Source organism: Centruroides vittatus, unplaced genomic scaffold, assembly GCF_030686945.1.
Source record: "Centruroides vittatus isolate TY-2023 unplaced genomic scaffold, ASM3068694v2 contig_474, whole genome shotgun sequence".
NCBI lineage: Eukaryota > Metazoa > Arthropoda > Arachnida > Scorpiones > Buthidae > Centruroides > Centruroides vittatus.
In genome coordinates this window covers 3,066,120-3,087,863 of record NW_027122266.1, presented here as the reverse complement: position 1 = coordinate 3,087,863, position 21,744 = coordinate 3,066,120, and the positions used below count along the sequence as shown (strand labels likewise).

The 21,744-nt window shown below is 31.6% G+C and overlaps 1 protein-coding gene across 1 annotated transcript; it reads right to left on the bottom strand.

Moving 5' to 3' along the window:
- Positions 1-1,543: 1,543 nt before the first annotated feature.
- Positions 1,544-20,667, bottom strand: LOC136977808 (catechol O-methyltransferase domain-containing protein 1-like). Its single transcript, XM_067273386.1, has 6 exons — positions 20,416-20,667; positions 5,825-5,930; positions 5,561-5,679; positions 2,088-2,142; positions 1,838-1,971; positions 1,544-1,764 (listed from the first exon to the last, which is right to left on the bottom strand). Exons 1-6 carry the CDS (start codon positions 20,503-20,505, stop codon positions 1,612-1,614), a joined length of 657 nt encoding a protein of 218 aa, XP_067129487.1. The 5' UTR covers positions 20,506-20,667; the 3' UTR covers positions 1,544-1,611.
- Between the last annotated feature and the right edge of the window lie 1,077 nt (positions 20,668-21,744).

Here is a 21,744-nt window from a genome sequence, read left to right as displayed (position 1 = left end):
ATTAATTTGTTTATTAAGGCAGAGGTATTAATATTTTGTATACACTATTTGTTTGTTATATATTAATATTTTATTTTTAATTTTAGCAGCATTTTTATTAATTTGTTGAAATTTAGAAAACGTTATTGTGCTGTTGGTTACATATTGGTTAGCCGTTATATTTTTTGTATTTTGAACTTGTTGTTCTATTTTTTGTAATGTTCTAATTTTACCTGATGATGATCCATTGATTGGATTGAAAACGTTTGTGTTAAGAATAAATATCTCTCAGCGAAAGATCAGGTGCTTGTTCGGTTTTTGTACTAACTTGGAATTTAATTTAGTACATTTTCAAATAAATATTCCATAATTTAATTACTTTTTGAAATGTGAAAGTGATACACTTTTTTAAACGTCACGATTTATATGCATGGTATATTTTTTGTTAATTAAAAATGACATCATATTGGCGTATGTTTGTATAATTGGTTAAGCTATTTTGTTAGATAAATAAATAATTATTTAAATAACTTAATTACATTATGTAGACGACTTAATGAGTAATAATAAATATTGCAATATTTGGAATTAGAGAGGTTGCGGCCGAAGTTCAAACGTTAAACTTGTACGGCAAGCAGAAGTACACGTTTGACGTTTGAACTCCAAGTAAAACACGTTGCGCCAGACGTTCCCTTCGTGCACTGACTCATGAGATATTGAAAAACGGCGGAAACGTTGAACAACGACGAATGTTACCAGCGAAGGTAAATAAATTAAACTATTTTAATGTATTTATAGGATGTTTAATAACACTAAATAATTATTTTTAAGTAGAGTCATATCTCCTATCCTACGATAGGACTACCTCATACTTTTGTTGAGAGTAGTGGCTTATGTAAATCCGAAAGCTGCTCGGGAAATTATTTTTAGAAAATTTACAAAACGTATTACGCTGTTGATGGTAGAAGATGCCGTGAAAGAACAAACTTACTCCTACAGAATTATGATAAGCTATTATGAACACAAAAATATGTAAATTCTATAGGCACTTTACATCACTTGCAAAAAATTTGAGTAATCATTATTTTAATAAAAACGTCATAATTTTAACCTAAAACACAAAAAATGAAGAAGTTTAAGCCGGACTTCTATTCACCAGGCTAGACGTAGCGAACGCCATTATCAACCTAGAATTGCCAGATGGTGGCGCTCGACGTCCGACGTTCACGTTTTGGGCTGGAGACGTCGGCCGCGACCTCCATTACTTACGTTTTGTGTAATTCTTACATTATTTTTACCATCTCTGAAAATCTGTCGTTCTAGGTCCAGGCCTACTGTGCTTAGAAATCTGGCTCTGTCCGTCGGTATTCGATCCCGGGTCGCCCATAGTGGTAGGCTGTCAGCCGCTCATCCATCCGGCCATCACATTATAAGATGATGGTCGGATGGATGAGCGGCTTTAAACTTAAGGTTTAGAAGTAAAAAAAAAAAATAGTATTTCGATGTTTCTAAAATCCAGTCCCTTTCGTAAAATTTGTAAAGAGAGCAAAAAATGTAAAGAAAAGAAAAATCAAAATCAATTTAATCAGCTATTTCATTTTAAAGCCATCAGGTATTTGTTGCAGTACAAGTCTACAATTTAATGGCTAAAGTTAGACCATCTCCTACATACAACATAGATATTTTAATTCTAGGATCGTTCTTCAAAGCTTTATTAAAGATATTTAAAGCCGTTGCTTTGTCATTATTACAATCTTTATCTAAAACTTTTCCTCTCCAAAAAACCTAAAGCAAAATAATATATTATAAACAAATTTGAACAAAAATATGAAAATAATTGCTTGTGTTAATTTATTACATTATCTACTGCTATGATTCCTCTCGGTTTCAACAAAACGAGGCATTTTTCATAATAGTTCAAATAGTTTTCTTTATCTGCATCAATGAAAGCAAAATCGAAAGTTCCGGCTTCTCCATTGGCAATCAATTGATCTATTATTATAATAATTATTAAATATGAAAATTATCTTTAGAATTTTACTGTTAATTTAATATATAATAAATTACTAAATGAAAAGAATAAAAATATAAGAGGAAAAACTACTTGCCTAGAGTTTCGAGTGCAGGAGCAATTCTTAGATCAATTTTATCGTAAACTCCAGCCTAAATAAAAAAAAAAGTTAATTTTAAAATAAGAAAAAATATTTTTCTTAAATAGTTTAATGTTTTAATAATATCTATTCAATTGTTAAGTCAAGTTGTAAACAATAATTTATAAAATTAAATCTAAATACATAATAAAACAATTGGTAACATAATGTATTCAGATGAGAACGTAAATTTAGTTTTTTAATATAAAAATTAAAGTAATTTTGTATTTTTATTACTTTTTATTTAACGAGAAAGTATGAAAAGAAACTTAAACATTCTATTAGAAACATATTCCAAAGAGTTCCAAATGAAAGTGTATAAATTGAATTGTCTTCTTTTTCCTATTAAAAAAATTCTACAATTTTAATTCTATTTAGCATACAGCTTTCAAGTTATTATTACAGTATGGACTTTTTTAAACGAAAAGTGTAATTTTTCTTTAATAACTTACGTGCTTTTTGTCGAAAATTTTTAAAATTTTCCAGGGAGGTTTCTGTATTAGGAGATTGATGCTATTAAATTTTGATGGTTAAAGGTGGAGAGGACTGGGAGATAAAGGGGGTCGTATGTCACATCTTGAGTAGGATCGGACTTATTGACGATTTTACTTATCAGCGTTTACAATATTTTTTATAAAACCCACCCCTACCCTCAAAATTAAGCTATTTGCCATTTTTATAGTTTTGATTTTTATAAAAGTTTTTAAAAATAAAATATCATAATCTGTGCTTAATCAAATCGCATTTGATTAAGCACAAATGCGATTCCATTTGTGCTTAACTGTCGTTACGACTGTGCTTAATCTTATAAAAGATTATATAATTTGGATTGCCGTATTTTACGGACTATAAGACGCACTTTTTTCTTCGAAAAATTGCCTCCAAAATTCAGGTGCGTCTTATAGTCCGTAAAATACGGTAAATGTTACGATAAGATAGTTAATGTCTTTACCTGAATGTAAAAAATTGTTACTTATATACTTATAAAAAACGAGTGTAAGATAATAATTTAAAATATTTTTCTGATTAGAGTAAACATCATTGAACACTGACATTTCTGAAAATCTGAGCTTTAAACATTACAGAAAAGTACAAAGCATTAAACATTACAGAAAAGTACAAAGCATTGAACAGAAAAGCGATTAAAATTGAATCACTGAAACTGAAATTGAAACATTGAAAGTTCTTGAAAATGGTCTATGTTATACTAATGTTTCTTTACTGATTTATACAGTAACACGACGTTAAATCGAACTTTGAGGAGTAAAAGCAATTAAGGAGGATGCACACATGCGGCGCGGCAAGGAAAAGCGGTGACGCAAACGCGTCTTCGCCGCGCGGCAGCACGACCACACAAGCGGCAATCCGTTTACATTTCGGCGCATACGTTCAGTATTCAAGATGGCGAACGATATCCACTCCGCTATCCACGTGTTTACAAATTATGTTTTGTATGGCTCGTTTTATTTAGCTAGAAGATTTCGTCGAAGATTCGAACGAATATTTTGGATTAGAGATATCGTATTGGCAAGAATCTTGCCGAGATATTTTGTTGGATCGATAAAGAACTGATGTACAAAATAGGCTTATTCTTTGATTAAGATCTCTCGATAAAGAATACTATTTCGAGTAAGATTCGGTTGTTTTGTTCTTTGAATTAAATAATATGATTACTGTATCTGTGTAGAATTTGTGTTAAATTTATTACTCTTTCCTCTTTATTCTGATGTTAGTTACCTCGGTTAACCACGTTGAACTTTCCGCCATTAAAACACCACGTGATTGTATTTTCTCACGTGACTGCCAGACGAAATGTTATTGGCTGATAGAAACGCGTCTTGGCGGCGGTCGCCGCGAAAGATAGAATTCGACCAACTTTTGCGGCATGAGAAAAGCGGCACGAAATAGACCTCTGCGGCGAGAAAAAGTGACGTCATTCTGCCGCTTTTCCTTGCCGCGCCGCATGTGTGCATCCGGCTTTATTCCTGCCTCGAGGTAGAGTTTCATACCCGATTTTCTCAAATTTTTCCGTGACCGTAAATTACCCATTCATTCAGGTCATTTTTCAAAAATCTGTTCATAAAATAATTACTTAGTTCTATATAGTTTATGGAGTTTTTGAACACGTCGTCAAGACTCTCCGTTCTGTCATAATCAGAACACCTGTAATGTAACGTATCAGTAAAATGATATCAATGCGCGGTTGTAATGTCGTGATATCTTGTTCAGCATGGTGTTTATCTTAATTGTCTGTATTTACACGGAATGTAAGAGAAAAATAAATATCACGGATCGATGAAAGGGCGGAGGGTAAAGTACCGTCAATTTCGACTTAACAAAAGCGTAATATTGTGCCAGTGACTTGTTGACAGCTTCCAATTAATACAGTCGTCTTAGCAAGGTTTTACGTGTATATATGTTTGTGTTTGTGTGTGTGTCTAAAAAGTTTGAAACAATATTTGTAATTAATAATAAAAATAACAAGTTTAAAAACATTATTCAACGGGTCAATAATTTTAATTTAAAAAATATATAAAAATACGAGAAAAACAACTGATAATTGTATGATGAAAGTAAGAATGAAGTAATCCTTCCTTATTTTGAGTGTTATTTGAATGTGTGAATCATCTCTATAGTTGGAACAGTTCAAGAGTTTTTTTTTTTGGTCGTATTTTTATATATTTTAAAAGTTTTTTAATTGTCAATAATTGTAGATATAAAAATAATTTATTCTCTTTTGTCTTTGAAGTAGATTTATGTTAGATTTTCGATCTTAAGATACTTTGGCCTTAGATACTTAAAAGATTTTTCACATAATCTTCTTCAAAGATTTGCGGCCAAAGTTTTCAACGCGAAAACGTGAACGTCAGACGTTCATTTTTCGCGTTGAAAACTTCGGCCGCAACCTTGCTAATCTTCAAAACACATTGCTTCTGAACTTTACGCTTTCTCATTCATGGAATTGTTTCATTTCTTCGAGGAACGCCTTTCGCGTATACTTAGGAACTCTTATAATCGCGATCTAAATATTATTACAGATTGTAAAGACTGACCTGTTAATGCAAATTTTATTTTGAATAAAGAGAAAGTGGTCTACAAGAGTCAAATCTCTAGCAAATAGGCTGGGGCCAACTATTTTCTCTTTCCCAAAATAAAATTTGCATTGAACGGTAATCATTTTCAATCCGTAATGGCTAGTTTAAAGTAATTTCAGAGCATACCAAAGAACTTCCTGAAAGCAATAAAATAATTTCATGAACCAGCAAACAAGTACAAATTCTGAAAAAATATATATATGTATTTAGAAGAATAACAACACATTACGTTTGATATACTGTATAGAATTATTAACTTTTTAAAGATTGTCTGAAAACTTTTCAGGCACACTTTATATGTATAAAAATAAATATTAAAATAATTTCTGGACTGACTTCTTTCCAGATTGGCTTTCCAACATTCGCAGGATTTTCGTCAACATCGCAAGCTACTACTTTTCCATCATCAGGCAAGGCCAGAGCTTCGGCCAGTGCGCTGCATCCAGTGAATACGCCTTAATAAATAATATTTTCAACGTAAGTAACATAAAACTTAACAACTTAATAAATAAATGTATGGCAAGAAAAGTCAGTTTCATTCTTTGATTAAATAATATATATGTATGTACTATACGTTAATTACAGATATATTTTACTCACCTATATCCAGTACTTTTTTTGCATTTGTTGCATAAATTAAATTATGAATAAGCTGCAGAGTATCTTCAGAACCCATCATCATAGACCTAGGAACTTCTCTCGTTAACTATGGAATGGAAATATAAACACATTTTTTTATGTTATATTATTAAAATGATAAAAAGAATATATATCATTCATACTATATGCTCCACTGGCTTCTGATTCGAAAGAAAATTTGATAAATCTAAGATATTTTTAGAGAAACTTTATAAATACTAATATTGAATAAAATAACTAATTGTATTATTGTAATTGTCTACTTGGACCTTACTTATTATTAGGACTTTTTTTTTTTTTTTTTTTTTTTTTTTGGTAACTCTTTCCGCCCTGTGGGCACCAAGAGGGCCTCTTATAGCAAGCCCATTATGGGTTCGGCCAGACCCACAATGGGGCGGCCGGGTGGTGAGGGACGGGGACCGACATATCCGGACGGACCACCCCCCGAAAAATTCCTGGGGATTTTTCGACCCGTCCGGATTCGATCCCGGGTCCCCCAGGGCGGCAGGCTGCTAACCTTGACCGCTCGGCCATCCGGCCGCTTTATTAGGACTTTATACCGGTGTCTAAAAATTTTGGCACAATGACAGTTCAGAGAAAATAAAATTTTATTAAAATTCACCTGTAGTAGTAATTTTTTCTGTACACATAGATAGATACGTGTTTCGGGCCAGCATGCCCCTCATCAGCAGATTTACTACAAACCACTACAATAATTAAAACAAATAAGACATTATGTATAATAATAAATACCCGACATTAAAAATTTGTTTAAAAAAAACTTACAGTAGGAAAATTTCCCAATACCTTGTACAGGTAGATTGTACTGTACTTCCGAAAATAACAAAAGCCGATTTAAATAAATACATTTTTCTGTATAAAGTAAAATTACTATAAATTAATTAATCTTTAAAAACCGGATTACAATATCAACCGATAAGTTAAAACTTACATAATTCTATTTCTCCATTCACTTACAACATCAATGTTAACGTGAGTTTAACAATCACCTAGTATAATCAGAGGAAATTATGCAAATTCCTCCGTTGCAGAACATTGCAATAATCACGGATGCCAAATTGATATAAATACGATTAAAATTAAAAAGAAAGAATCCAATAATTACAAAAGGCAATTATATGAACACATAAACATAAAGAAAGAAGAAAACAGAATAAACAATAATTTAGGGAGAATAATTCATCAATCCTGGGACGCCATACTGGATGACTTTTACAAACAGCGAATGGTTTAAGTGATTGTTAAACTCACATTAACATTGATGTTGTAAGTGAATGGAGAAATAGAATTATGTAAGTTTTAACTTATCGGTTGATATTGTAATCCGGTTTTTAAAGATTAATTAATTTATAGTAATTTTACTTTATACAGAAAAATGTATTTATTTAAATCGGCTTTTGTTATTTTCGGAAGTACAGTACAATCTACCTGTACAAGGTATTGGGAAATTTTCCTACTGTAAGTTTTTTTTAAACAAATTTTTAATGTCGGGTATTTATTATTATACATAATGTCTTATTTGTTTTAATTATTGTAGTGGTTTGTAGTAAATCTGCTGATGAGGGGCATGCTGGCCCGAAACACGTACCTATCTATGTGTACAGAAAAAATTACTACTACAGGTGAATTTTAATAAAATTTTATTTTCTCTGAACTGTCATTGTGCCAAAATTTTTAGACACCGGTATAAAGTCCTAATAATAAGTAAGGTCCAAGTAGACAATTACAATAATACAATTAGAAATAAGGACAGTAAGGCAATCTTAATAAAAATAACTAATTATTTATTGTGACATAATCACCATGCCAGGTTGCAATTTTTAATCTCCTTTAAATTATCCGATTTGTGTAAAACAGTACATACTTAGTTATATCTTTACAAATCCTGTAAGGCTAATTTTTGAAATTTAAAGACATTGTAATCGGTACAGTGATACTTCTCGATGTTAGTTAATAAGTAAAGATTATATTGAATTGAATTGAAAGTTTTTATATATTTTTAATAGATGTGGTTATCTGAAATAAATGTGTGATTTAATTATACCAGTTGTGAATTTAACACGTCATTGTTGCCGATGTGAGATATTGTTCTTTGTTTTTAGATTTAGTTTAATTTAAACATTACTACATTTTAGATTTAAATTACATTTCAACTTTTAACAATCAGAATTAAAACAATTAGTTACAGATCTTATTTTAACACTGAAGCTATAAAGTGAAATAAGATTACCAGAAATAAATCTCTTACTTTTACTCAATAGGAATTACGTATCATTTTTTGCTACATGTTTTAACTTATTTACTTAAATTGTTTACAGATTACTATTTAAAAAAATAGGTGAGTAAGCTTACGTTTCGTAATTTCTCTTCTAATGGAGTTGTTCGACGGGAATGATCCAAAATGTACTCATTAAACGGGTGTGGACATTTAAATGTCTCCATAATAACCTACTAATAGATATCTACTAGTATTCTACGAAGGTATTTATATAAAAGATAAAGGCGTGAAATTTAAAAGTAAATTAATATTACGACTTTAACAGTTACCAATAGAACTTCTAAAACAGAACTGTTTTGGAATAAAATTTCATAATAAAATTACATAATAACATAATAAAATTTCATTGGATATTTAGCCCTGAAAATCACGTGTCAGTTAAATAGAACGTTTATTCGTGATTGATGCTGTTGATGACGTGCATCGTCGATTACAACACGATTCACGTAGCTGCAATGCTAAATCTCTTCTTTGTTTGATAAATCCAAAGATGTATTAGATGACATTTTTTAATATCGAATTTTAATTTTTTACGAGTTGCTAAATACTTAATATCTGTTATGCAATTTAGTGATGCTAGAATAAACACAATATTCTTTTTATCTTCATTCATTTTTAGATGCAAAATTTAATTTAGTTTCTATAAACCACTAGTGTGAAGTTTGCACAAACTTTGGTTCTATTGATATTTAAACTTATAACACTTTTCCTACAATCGTTAGCGGACCTAGCAATTATGCCGTCCCTTTTAAAAATAGTCATAATGTGAATTATAAAACGCCTAATTCAATTTATGCCTTTCGGGGAAGTAGATTTTCCTCTCTCGTTTTCCACTTACAAATATGTTTGTTTCGTTTTCTCACCCTTTTTAAAACAAAGATAGAAAATTAATATTACAGTCAAACCTGTTTTTGTGCGGTCTTTTTCTGTGCGATTTGTTTTGTGCGATTTTTTTTTGTGCGGTATATGAAAATTTCAATCAAATTGGAACATAATTGACTCCTGTAAAAATTTTTAAAAACTCTATTGGTTGTTTTCTATGACATCAGCAGGTTTTTTCATTTTTTATTCAGTAAAATTTTTTTCTCATACGTTTATTTCGGTCCTCTCTTATTTTAATAGCATAAAAACCATAAATATTATGTTATATTTGAACAGATGCGGTAAGTTAGCTCCCCTCCAGCTTTAGACTGCGGGTGTGAAATTTCACGCCTTGTTAAAGGAAATAACACTTCCTGCAGCTATATTTATCAAATAAAATCATTATTTAACGATTATTTTTAACTTTTTAATGTTAGATTGGTATTTAAGTGGAAATAATTAATTAATATAAAAATTAAAATTCTTAGAGGATTTTTTTCCCATTAGGTGTTGCAGAAAAAGCCCAAGGAGTTAAAAAAGCAATTCCTAGTTATTTCGTACGGTTTCGAGTTATTTTCTACGTGAGACTTTTTTATGCGGTCCCTATTCACCGCATAAAATAAATATATTTTTAATTGTGTTGCGAAAACTATTTTTTTATAGCCACTCGTGAAGTTTCGCGCGATTTTTTTTATGCATTTTCTTTTATGCGGTCCCTATCCCCCGCATAAAAACAGGTTTGACTGTATTTTATAAAATAGTAAGTGAGGTCTCGGACCTCTCACATTTAACTACTTAATCGATTATTTTACTTTTTGAAAGTAATTATCTGAAATTAAGAATGTTTTGTTATTATTTGCATTTTCTTCAGCCAACTTTTCCACCCCAAGAAATCTGCTTTCTTGGGCAGCTGCCCACCTTGCTCTTCTCTGTATCGGCCTTTGCGTAGAATAGATATACAGAAGATTTAAGCGGTTCCAGAAATTTCAGCTTGTAGTTTACCTGATAAACCGCACGAAAGTTTTAAACCTTTTCTTAGAACTAATTGAAATTTAAATATCACCAGTATTTTTAAAACACGTTTATCGATGTCTTTTGTTGTACTGAATGATCAACGTTCTCACTCGAGTCAAATGTGTATACTGTATATATCCCATAAAAAACTGATTGAAGCAGTTGAAAAGTAAAGCTCAGAGAAAATATCTAAATAAAGAATACTTTTGAAAGTTGTGGCATAAGAATATTGAAATCAGATTCGACAGTAAGATTCAACATAAAGTGAATAAAGTGTATATTACACAGACTAAAACTACAAGGAAATTTTGGATGAAGCAATGTCTCCATGATGATAAATCAGGAAAATAAACATTGTCACCGAAAAAGACTTCGAGCATTACTTTGTGCCTTAAAGTTCCTTCACTAATATTGCTCAAAGACGCTCTAATGTTCAGTCAAATAGTGGAACAACTTTAAACTCTCGTAAATCTAGGCGACAAAGTGCTAATTGCTAGGTCTAAAAAATTCCAACGAATTTAAGACGTTATAGTACTCATTATGGACACTAAAAATTGTAAGTTTCATCCAAATCGGTTCAATAATGGAGATATTAAGGGACAAAGTTGACACTTTAACATAGCACATGGGCTGAGCTTTATTATAGGACGCTACCGTGTTCTACGATAACAATTATATGTGTTCCACTAAATTCCAAAAAAATTACTTAAGATAAATTACTTATTAAATAAACTTAACATTTCAGAACATCAAAAAACCAAATATAGTGTGCCCGAATATGCTACGAGATATGGATTCTATAAATGCTCCTCTTTCATTAAAATTGAAAGTCACAGAAGACGACATGGAGGTCAAGTGGAAGCTATTGAAGTAAGCGTTTGACTTTTATGCGGTAGTTACGCAGCTATATACGAAATCTAATAAAGTGCAGGCTGCTAAATTAATGTCAGATATTGAATTGGTGGAAATAATGATCGACAATATATTTGATTTAACAGTACTGGAGCAAAATAACATGGAGGTAATTAAACACAGGTTCAATGATTTTTTTTCCGAAGTTGAATGAGACTAATAACGATATGTGTATTTCAGTTGTGTTCAAGCTTAAGGACTCTTCAACCTTTGACTCTTATAACCAACTCTTAACCAAATAACCAACGAAAATGAATGATTTGGTAATATTTAGGATAATTTATTGAGTAATCAAATAGTACGTGAAATTAGTTCAGAAAAAGTACACAAAATGTTCTAACTGAAAAAAAGTCAGCACTAAATAAAGCCATTGATATTTGTCGCATAAGTGAACAGGCTACTAATCAACTAAAGAAAATGAATATGACATCTGACACTAATGATTAAAAAATAATGTTTATTTAGAATTGTAAAACAACAGTTTTTGTAAGTAAATTGAATAATCGGGCGTTTACACAAGCTCTACGAAAAAAAGCTATCAAGAAAGATGAAGAGTATTAGCGATGTGTGTTAGCACACGACTTTCTTAAGTGCTTTGCATTTTATATTAACTTAATTGCAATGTTTTTAACAAGAAAGGACATTATGTTCGTTATTGTAAAAGCAAAGTGTAGCACAAAACAAAAACATACTACAAAGCCGTATACTCGAGAAGTTTATGAAGACAATAGGGATGATGAATAATATATCTACTAGTAAAATAATTTATATGTTGGCGAAGTATCGGCAAATAACCAAAAGGCTTCGTTTAAAACAATCAAACTTAAAAATGGATTAGCCGTGAATTTTAAATTAGGTACTGGTATCGAAGCAAATATTATATTAATAACAGTAAAATATTCGCATTTTTCACCGGATGCTCGCCCTCTGGTGTTTAAAAATAAAACTATTCTATCTGGGTCGTTTGATTAATTCTTGTGTATTATCAGCAGTAAAGGTGAATAACAATAGAAAAAGCAAAGTTTCTGTTGCGTTTCAAATTGCAATTTCAAAGATTTACGGGAGACTAATATAAGTTTTCGTCTATTCCCACACGAAAAACAGATGATTATTTGGAAATCGGTCGGTTATATTTATGAGCTGCTCCGAATTCTAAAAGAGTGGATTTAGATTGTTAAGAATTGGCAGTTTCCCGATTGTCCAGCTTTACACGAACAAGTTATGCAGTCAATTTTAAAACATAATTTCTTAGTTTAAAATGCCAGTAATTTTGTGTGGGACACAGGGTTGGATTTAAGCATTTCGAAGCCCTAAGCTGAACTCTGTAAAGCCCCTTACCAACCCTCCTCAATTTTAGAAGTCAATCATAAAATGAAAAGTATTAGACCAGATTATGTCTTTGATTTAATACGGATATTGAAAGAAAAAGATGAGGTTTCACTAGTCTTCTGTTTTATAACTGAATTTAATTAAATTTTTATACCCATTTCATTAAAAATCTTTTTTAAAATTGGTTTTATCATTTTTTTTAAAAAGACCTTATGTTAATTCTTAGAAAAAAATTAAATACTACACAAAATAAAAAGTAAAGTATTCAATATATTTTGTTGGTTTGTAAAAAATATTTATTACAAAATTCGACTTTAATTTTTTTTTTTTTTTTTTTTTTTTTTTTTTTTTTTTTTTTGTACAAATGTTTGAGACTCCTTGAAAGTCGAAGCCTAAGCAATAATTTACATAGCTTTTTACTTGTAAATCCAACCCTGATAGGACAATGTCAAAGCTGATGTTTTTAACACAAATGGCACAAATATGTATAGAACGAGCTCGCTCACTTGTTTCCATACCACATAATGACGTATCCCGCTAGCAATAATTATTATGCTACTATAAAATTTCTCGATAAACAGCTACAAGCAGCATATATCATTATATCGGACAGTCATATATGCTTAATTTTACATTACTAGTTATAAACGACCCATAAAGTAGCCATTTTGTAAAAATTCGGCGCCCTCTATAGTTTGTGAAAAACGCATTATCCCCGTTCCCTGCGTATGGTCAATCAATAAGCTTCGGCCAGGCCGGCTCAACTGATACTAACATCATCGCTTTATCGGAGAAATAAAGCCAAACAGGCTGATCCCATATAACCATGCGAATAGAGAATAAAGAGAGAGAGAACGCCGGACGGCATTACAAATAACTGTTTTCGGTTCTCAACGTCACTTTTTACTTTTGTGCTCGAACTTGTTACATGACGTCACGAAATCTCTAGGTATGTGGTGCGCGGAACTCCCATCCCATGGGAGCTAGACTTTTCGCTGTTTTTCTTGAAATGTAATTTGTGATTCAATTTCACGCTGAATGTCGAAACAAACGGACTACGGATTTTATCGCCACTTTAATAAAAATATCGGCAAGTGGCAATTTTGGCTCTATGCAGCACGACCCCTGTAGTACTTCAAGATAAACAGCATGATATCCCGACTAGCTATCAGACTAATAAAATATAGTATTTAAATGCTCCTAAAACCTACTTCCTTTCGTAAAGAACTTGTAAAGAATGAAAAACTTCTTTAAAAAAATCCAAGTCAATTTATTTAGAAATTCATTTTAAAGCCATCATGTATTTGCTGTACTGCAAATCTACAATTTAATGGCTAAAGTTACACCATCTCCCATATACAACATAGATATTTTAATTCTAGAATCGTCCTTCAAAGCCGTATTAAATTTTTTTAAAGACGTGGTTCTGTCATCATTGCAATCTTTTTCTGCGACTTTTCCTCTCGCTAAAACCTAAAGCAAAAGAAAATATTATATACAAATTGTGAAAATAATTGTTGTATAATTGTAAAATAATAGCTTGTGTTAATTTATTACATTATCTACTGCTATGATTCCTCTCGGTTTCAACAAAACGAGGCATCTTTCATAATAGTTCAAATAGTTTCCTTTATCTGCATCAATGAAAGCAAAATCGAAAGTTCCGGCTTCTCCATTGGCGATCAATTGATCTATTAAAATAATCCTTAGAATTTTACTGTTAATTTAATACATAGTAAATTACTAAATTAAAGAATATAAAGTTATAAGAGGAAAAACTTCTTGCCTAGAGTTTCGAGTGCTGGAGCAATTCTTAGATCAATTTTATCGTAAACTCCAGCCTGAATGAAAAAAATACATTAATTCTAAAATAAGACAAAAAAAATCTAGCAACGAGTTTCGTAACTTTCTCGGCTTTTATGAGATTTTATTTTAAAAGTAACATTTGTATTATTAATCAAAATAAATAACTAAAATTATATATGGCGTCATCTGTTATGAGATTTTGTTATTAAAATGTTATATATTTTTAATTATGATAAAATAGCAAACGATTTAATTTTGAGGATAGAGATGAGTTTTATAAAACACTATAAATACTAACAACAAGTAAAATCTTCATTAAATCTGACTCCTCAAAAGATATATCACGTGACCACCTCTATTTCTCCATCCCCCGACCTTTCACATCAATGCCCCTTATATACAATCTACCGTGCCAAATTTCGTTTTTTTTTTTTTTTTTTTTTAAATCTTTACCTTGTCCCGATATACTAAACAAAATAGACGCCAAAACACAGACATACATATCCACAGAAATTTTTTCCGTTTTTTTCTTACTTTTTTCAGTTCAGGGTGTCTCAAAACGTGGATTTGCAAAAGATCGGAGGGTCAAATTGACACGATTCCATTACTTTCCCTTGTTATGTATACATAACAGCCGGGAAAGTAAAATATTATTCAAACTATGAGATAGTTCATGCAAAAAGTAACAATAGCAAAGATTATTAGATAACCGAAGATAACCGATTTTACCCGTGCAACAATTAGGTCTCCCCACTTCCGAGACTAATTAGAGAATTTTTAGATGGGTCTAAAAATATGTTCGATTTCCCGCAAAAAATGAAAAAATTGCATCTAAACTAGTACTGTAGAAGCCGAGTTCTTCAGGGTAATCTTCAATCCTCTCCTCTTCCCCGCAGGGAAATTTCCAAAAATCCCTTATTAGTGTACAGTACATTCTCACGATGAACAGTACCTTAACCGTGTACCAAATTTCAACTTTCAACTCCTAACCGTTTAGGCACTACGCTTATTATTATCATTATTATTATCAACCTATCTCAATTACATATATAGATTAGATATTTTTCTTAAATAGTTTATTAATAACTCCTGCGCTTTTTGTAGAAAATTTCTGAAATTTTGCAGTAAGTTTGTGTATTAGAGGAATTGATGCTATTAAATTTTGGTGGTTAAAGATTGAGCGGATGGGAGGGACCAAAGAGAGTCGTGTCGTATCTCTAGTAGGGTCATACTTAATGACGATTTTACTCGTAATTAACATTTACAAATTTTTATAAAACTCATCCCTATTCTCAAAATTAAGCTTTTTGTTATTTTATAATAGTTAAAAATATAAAAAGTTTTAAAAATAAAATATCATAACAAATGACACCACACACAGTTTTATATGTTGTCACCGGGAAAGTTAGGCAACTGGTTGCTGGATTTTTTATAATTGTAAACTTTAAAAGATTAAACAAGATTATTAAGTAAATTCATAAAAACCTTTCCACGGAATGCATAACAATGAACATCATATGTCGATTCATGAAAAACAAATCTATTCCTGTATGCTGAAACATTACACTCAGGCAAGAGCGTACTTAAAAGTTCTTTGATTTTTTCGCGTTTATAGATTCTCCGTACGTCCGTTTTCTAAGATAGGAAGTGTCTTATTTTGTTAAGTGTTCTAGTTAGGTTTTTAATTTTCGTTAATTCCTTTGTGAATTCTTTTTCGAGGCTCGATTTTCTCAAATTTTTCCTTGACCGTAAATTTCCCGTTAATTCAGGTCATTTTTCAAAAATCTGTTCATAAAATAATTATTTAATTCTATACAGTTTATGGCGTTTTTGACTCTTGTTCTGTCATAATCAGAATACCTGTAATGTACCGTATCAGTAAAATGATATCAATGCGCGGTTGTAATGTCGTGATATCTTGTTCAGCATGAAGCCGCCGTGTTTATCTTAATTGTCTGTATTTACACGAAATGTAAGAGAAAATAAATAACACGGATCGATGAAAGGCGGAGGATAAAGTACCGTCAATTTCGACTTAACAAAAGCGTAATATTGTGCCAGTGACTTGTTGACAGCTTCCAATTAATACAGTCGTCTTAGCAAGGTTTTACGTGTATATATGTTTGTGTTTGTGTGTGTGTCTAAAAAGTTTGAAACAATATTTGTAATTAATAATAAAAATAACAAGTTTAAAAACATTATTCAACGGGTCAATAATTTTAATTTAAAAAATATATAAAAATACGAGAAAAACAACTGATAATTGTATGATGAAAGTAAGAATGAAATAATCCGTCCTTGTTTTGAGTGTTACCTTGTTTGAACGTGTGAATCATCTCTATAGTCGGAATAGTTTAAGAGTTTTTTTTTTTGTCATATTTTTATATATTTTAAAATTTTTTAATTGTCAATAACTGAAGACATAAAATTCATTTATTATTAATAGCGAGGTTGCGGCCGAAGTTTTCAACGCGAAAACGTGAACGTCAGACGTTCACTTTTCGAATTGAAAACTTCGGCCGCAACCTTGCTAATCTTCAAAACACATTGCTTCTGAACTTCACGCTTGCTCATTCATGCAATTGTTTCATTTCTTCGAGGAACGCCTTTTGCGTATACTTAGGAACTCTTTTATAATCGCGATCTAAATATTATTACAGATTGTAAAGACTGACCTTGTTAATGCAAATTTTATTTTGAATAAAGAGAAAGTGGTCTACAAGAGTCAAATCTCTAGCAAATAGGCTGGGGTCAACTATTTTCTCTTTCCCAAAATAAAATTTGCATTGAACGGTAGTCATTTTCAATCCGTAATGGCTAGTTTAAAGTAGTTTCAGAGCATACCAAAGAACTTCCTGAAAGCAATAAAATAATTTCATGAACCAGCAAACAAGTACAAATTCTGAAAATATATATATATGTATTTAGAAGAATAACAACACATTACGTTTGATATACTGTATAGAATTATTAACTTTTTAAAGATTGTCTGAAAACTTTTCAGGCACACTTTATATGTATAAAAATAAATATTAAAATAATTTCTGGACTGACTTCTTTCCATATTGGCTTTCCAACATTCGCAGGATTTTCGTCAACATCGCAAGCTACTACTTTTCCATCATCAGGCAAGGCCAGAGCTTCGGCCAGTGCGCTGCATCCAGTGAATACGCCTTAATAAATAATATTTTCAACGTAAGTAACATAAAACTTAACAACTTAATAAATAAATGTATGGCAAGAAAAGTCAGTTTCATTCTTTGATTAAATAATATATATGTATGTACTATACGTTAATTACAGATATATTATACTCACCTATATCCAGTACTTTCTTTGCATTTGTTGCATAAATTAAATTATGAATAAGCTGCAAAGTATCCACAGAACCCATCATCATAGACCTAGGGACTTCTCTCGTTAACTATGGAATGGAAATATAAACATACATTTGTTTATGTTATATTATTAAAATGAGAAAAATAATACAGTATGTGCATTCATATTATGCACTCTATTGGCTGCTCATTCGAAAAAATGTATAGTAATTAGTAATTACTAATTACTAATAAAACATTTAAAAATATATATATAAACACGTTTTCATTTAATATATAATTCAACATTTTTTAACCTTTAGTGAACTGTGAAATATTTCTAAATAGATGAAAAACTAAAAGGATCACTTTTATATAAGCATTTTAAAATTGTAGGGTTATTTTTTATATCTTTGCATGCTGGCCGGAACGCCTAGCAGTTAAATGACAGCTTACCGTTCTGAATAACCTGAATCCGAAAGGGTCAAAAATTCCAGGAATTTTTGTTGGCAAATCAAATTTTATCTTACTCATCAATGAACTTTAGAAACTTTAGAAATATGAACGTTGGAAGCTGTAAATCAGCAGATAGACCTATTGATATCGAAGATTTTTGCTTGGCTTTTTGCGATTCTCTCTATCAATCGATACACTTACATACGTAAATTCTAAATGTTATACCTTCTCCCGATCTTGAAGTTCAACGGTGGTATCCTGTCAATCTCTGTAATTTTCTATTAGCATAATCTGCTTCTCATTTGCCACAAAGGTCCAAACATTAGTCTTTTGTACTGCCAAACATGGGAAAGCGGACGCTATATCTCGAAATCAGAGGGAAGATTGTCAAAAAAACGTTTAGCAAGAAACCTCTCCATTCCCGAATCTTCAGTCACGTTCTTCCTTAAGCATTAAGATTCTACTGAATCCATTGTGCCGAACAGAAGATATGGAAGACGAAAGGCTACATCCGATAGAGAAGATAACATGTTTATTCGAAAAATTAAGGCTCGGTGACAAGTAACATACACAAATGCTGCCGCACTATGGGAATAAAAAAGTGAAGATAAAGAATGAAAGATAGGTCAGTTTCGATCAAAATGACCACTAAAAGGCTAAAAGAGAACGACTGTAGATCGTACAAAACCAAACAGAATCCTCTAATAAAAAACCCAAAAGAAGATAGATATCAGGGGTGTAAGGATTATCTGCACTGGACAGATCAGAATTGGCGTCGAATAATATGATCTGACAAGTCTCTTTTCGAGGTCTTGTATGGGTCATCAGAACGAGAAACGAAAGCTGCATTAAACAGGAAGTTTCCACTTAAGATGTAAATATAGAGATGCTTCAACATTGCTGGCGTAGGTGATATGCTTCCTTATGAATTAATGTTAAAAGCAGTTGACTAGTAGAGACTGTTAAACGACATCTTCCTCTCGTCTATCGACCGACTTGCTTCTGAGGATGACTTCCTGTTTCAACGGGATGGGGCTAAAGCTCATACTGTATCTTCAATTTCTGCATGGTTAAGAAACCACAACATCTAGGTTATTGACTGGCCGCCCAATTCTCCAGACAAACCCTATGGAAGATTTTTGGCTATTCCTCTAGAAACAAGTTCGAAAAAGAAAGTCAAGAGACAAAAATCAATTAACGGCTATTTTAACAGAAGAATGACTGCGGAATTCGCAGCCATTCTTCTGTTATGTGTGCCAGCGCCACTGCAAGGCGCTGGGACACATCCCAAAGTAAAAGTAAAAAAACATTAGTAAATTTTCCAAAATTTTTCCTAATTAAAATTAACTTATTATACAAAGGTCGGTCAATACGTAGCGCACAATCTCCCATAACGTTGCCATTTGTAATGTTTGAAGCATAAAATTCGGTATTTAGGAGCCTCATTCTATTAGCTCTCAAATGAGCATTATCAGTTGTTTATTTTTTATGCAGGTGATGGTGAAATGGACACCCTACTACGTCAACAATGGGTAACAAAGTTTCTCTACAAATCTGAGGATAGCTAAGTGGCTTAGCCTAAGTCACATCGATATACAGATAAACTTCCCTTTGACATGCTAAGGCATCCATAATTTGGGAATTGTGATGCATTTGTTTTCCTGAATCAGCTTATCAATGGCTCCCTCTGTTGTAGTGGTTGTCACAGTGGTTGGTCTGCCGTATCGTGGTTTATCTTGAATGCTGAAATCACCTCTCTGGAACCTCTACAATCAACTTAGCACATTACTGCGATCTATTATTTTCTCCCAATACACTGACAATTGTCTGTGGACAATCGAGCGTGAACCAGTCATTACTTAGTAAAAAAGTGGCCCGATATTTATACAACTATCAACATAATTTTATCTGTCTTTATTTGTATTCACATTATATGAACAGATATTTTAAGAAATAATGATAATAATAATAATTAATAAATATGAATCACAATTAATATTACAGTATACTTTTTTCTCTTAATTAGATTTTGTTTACCCATCCCGTTAATCTATGTATTTTCGGGTTAAATACTCTATCTGAAGTAAGTTGATAGTGACGTAGCTAACATGATGTCACAAATCTACATGATAGGTGAACTACCGAAGAACTCCAATAAACTTGCACACAATATTGTATCATAAAATTTATTTACATTGTATAATTATTAACAATAAGCAACAAGATAACAGATAACACCGTTTATTTTAAAACTATTAACATATATATAAGAACTAAAAACAAGTGCACAGTAAAGATAAGTATTACGTAAGTGTTAACGTGATTATCAGCTTAGTTGAGACAGATTATAGTTAAGGAAGGACAGACACCGGATGGACGACATTGAGAAAGTATGGTTCTACGAAAACTGCAGCCCAATAAGATTATGATAAATAAATCTCTCTTACCTCTGCCCAATAGGAATCATGTATATCATTTTTTTCTTACATTATTTATTTATTTATTTACTTAAATTGTTTCCAGGTTACTATTTTAAAAAAATAGCTGAGAAATCTTACGTTTCGTAACGTTTCTTCAAGTGGAGTTGTTCGACGGGAATGATCCAAAATGTACTCACGAATAGGCTGTCCACATTTAAAAGCCTCCATAATCACTTACTAAGAAATAGCTACTATAAGAACGTCTTTATAGGAATGAAGAAGTTAAAATTTAATACTAAATTAATATTACGAATTCAACAGTTATCAGCAGAACTTCTAAAACAGAACTGATAACATAATAAAATTTCATTGGATATTTACCCTTGAAAATCACGTGCGATAGTATAGTACGTTTAATCGTGATTAGTGTTGTCGATGACGTGCATCGCTGATTACAATACGATTCATGTAGCTGCAATTCTAAATCTGTTTTTGTTTGTTAATTTCAAAGCTGTATTATATAAGCTACATATACTTGAATTTTTGTTACATTAAATTTAATTTTTAAATTTTAAAATTAAAAAGTTGCTTGTTATATCTAACACATATAATTGTAAGCTTCTTGTCTCTAATGAATTAAATACCGGTAATTATTTCAAACTGCCATTGGTGGAGATGTATGAGATTTATCAAACTAATCGTTTGATAAGTCTCGTATATTTGAGCTTTAGAACATCGAGATCACATCAACAAAAGACTATAGATATCCCTTGATTAACGCGGTTAATTAAGCCTTCGATTCTACCGCGCATATCAAAATTGAGTCAACTAAAATACGTATCTATGTTAAGTAAAGATAGCTGGTAAAGCCGCTTATATAAATGGATTGTCGCAATTAATTTATTTGGATTGGCCAAGTTCAACACCACTCATCCAGGCTCACAAAGGAGCCTGGCCTGATGGTGAAACCCATGATGGGCACGGAAAAAGCTCCTTTAGTCTTCTCCGGATGGACTAGGTTAGAAATAATTTTAAAAAAAAAAGTGTAACACATATATTTAATACTAGCTGACCTGGCCACGCGTTGTTGTGGCTCAAAATGTATCTATTATAAATGTATAACGTTTCCCCCGTGGGGTGAATTTAAAAAAATCTTTTCTTAGTGTACAGTACATTCTCTTGACGTACCCTATTAAAACGCAATCAAAAACGCGTCTAAAATAGTATAATAAAAGCAGAGTTCTTCACAGTAAGCCTTAATCCTGTCCCTCTCCCTCGCAAGGAAATATCGAAAAATCCCTTTTTAGTGTATATTCTGTTGACGTAACCTATTAAAACGCAATCAAAAACGCAAAAAACTGCATGTAAAATAGTATAATAAAAGTCAAGTTCTTCACAGTAAGCCTTAATCCTGTCCATCTCCCCCAGTATGGGGAATTTCGACATGTATATTATATAAAAACACGT

Excerpts from the sequence above, each read along its gene's own strand:
- LOC136977808 (XM_067273386.1), bottom strand. The coding sequence starts at position 20,505 with ATGGAGGCTTTTAAATGTGGACAGCCTATTCGTGAGTACATTTTGGAT. Across the intron at positions 2,143-5,560 it reads GAAAGCCAATCTGGAAAGAA|GCTGGAGTTTACGATAAAAT; the intron begins GTCAGTCCAGAA and ends TTTTTTATTTAG. Across the intron at positions 1,765-1,837 it reads GAATCATAGCAGTAGATAAT|GTTTTTTGGAGAGGAAAAGT; the intron begins GTAATAAATTAA and ends ATTTTGCTTTAG.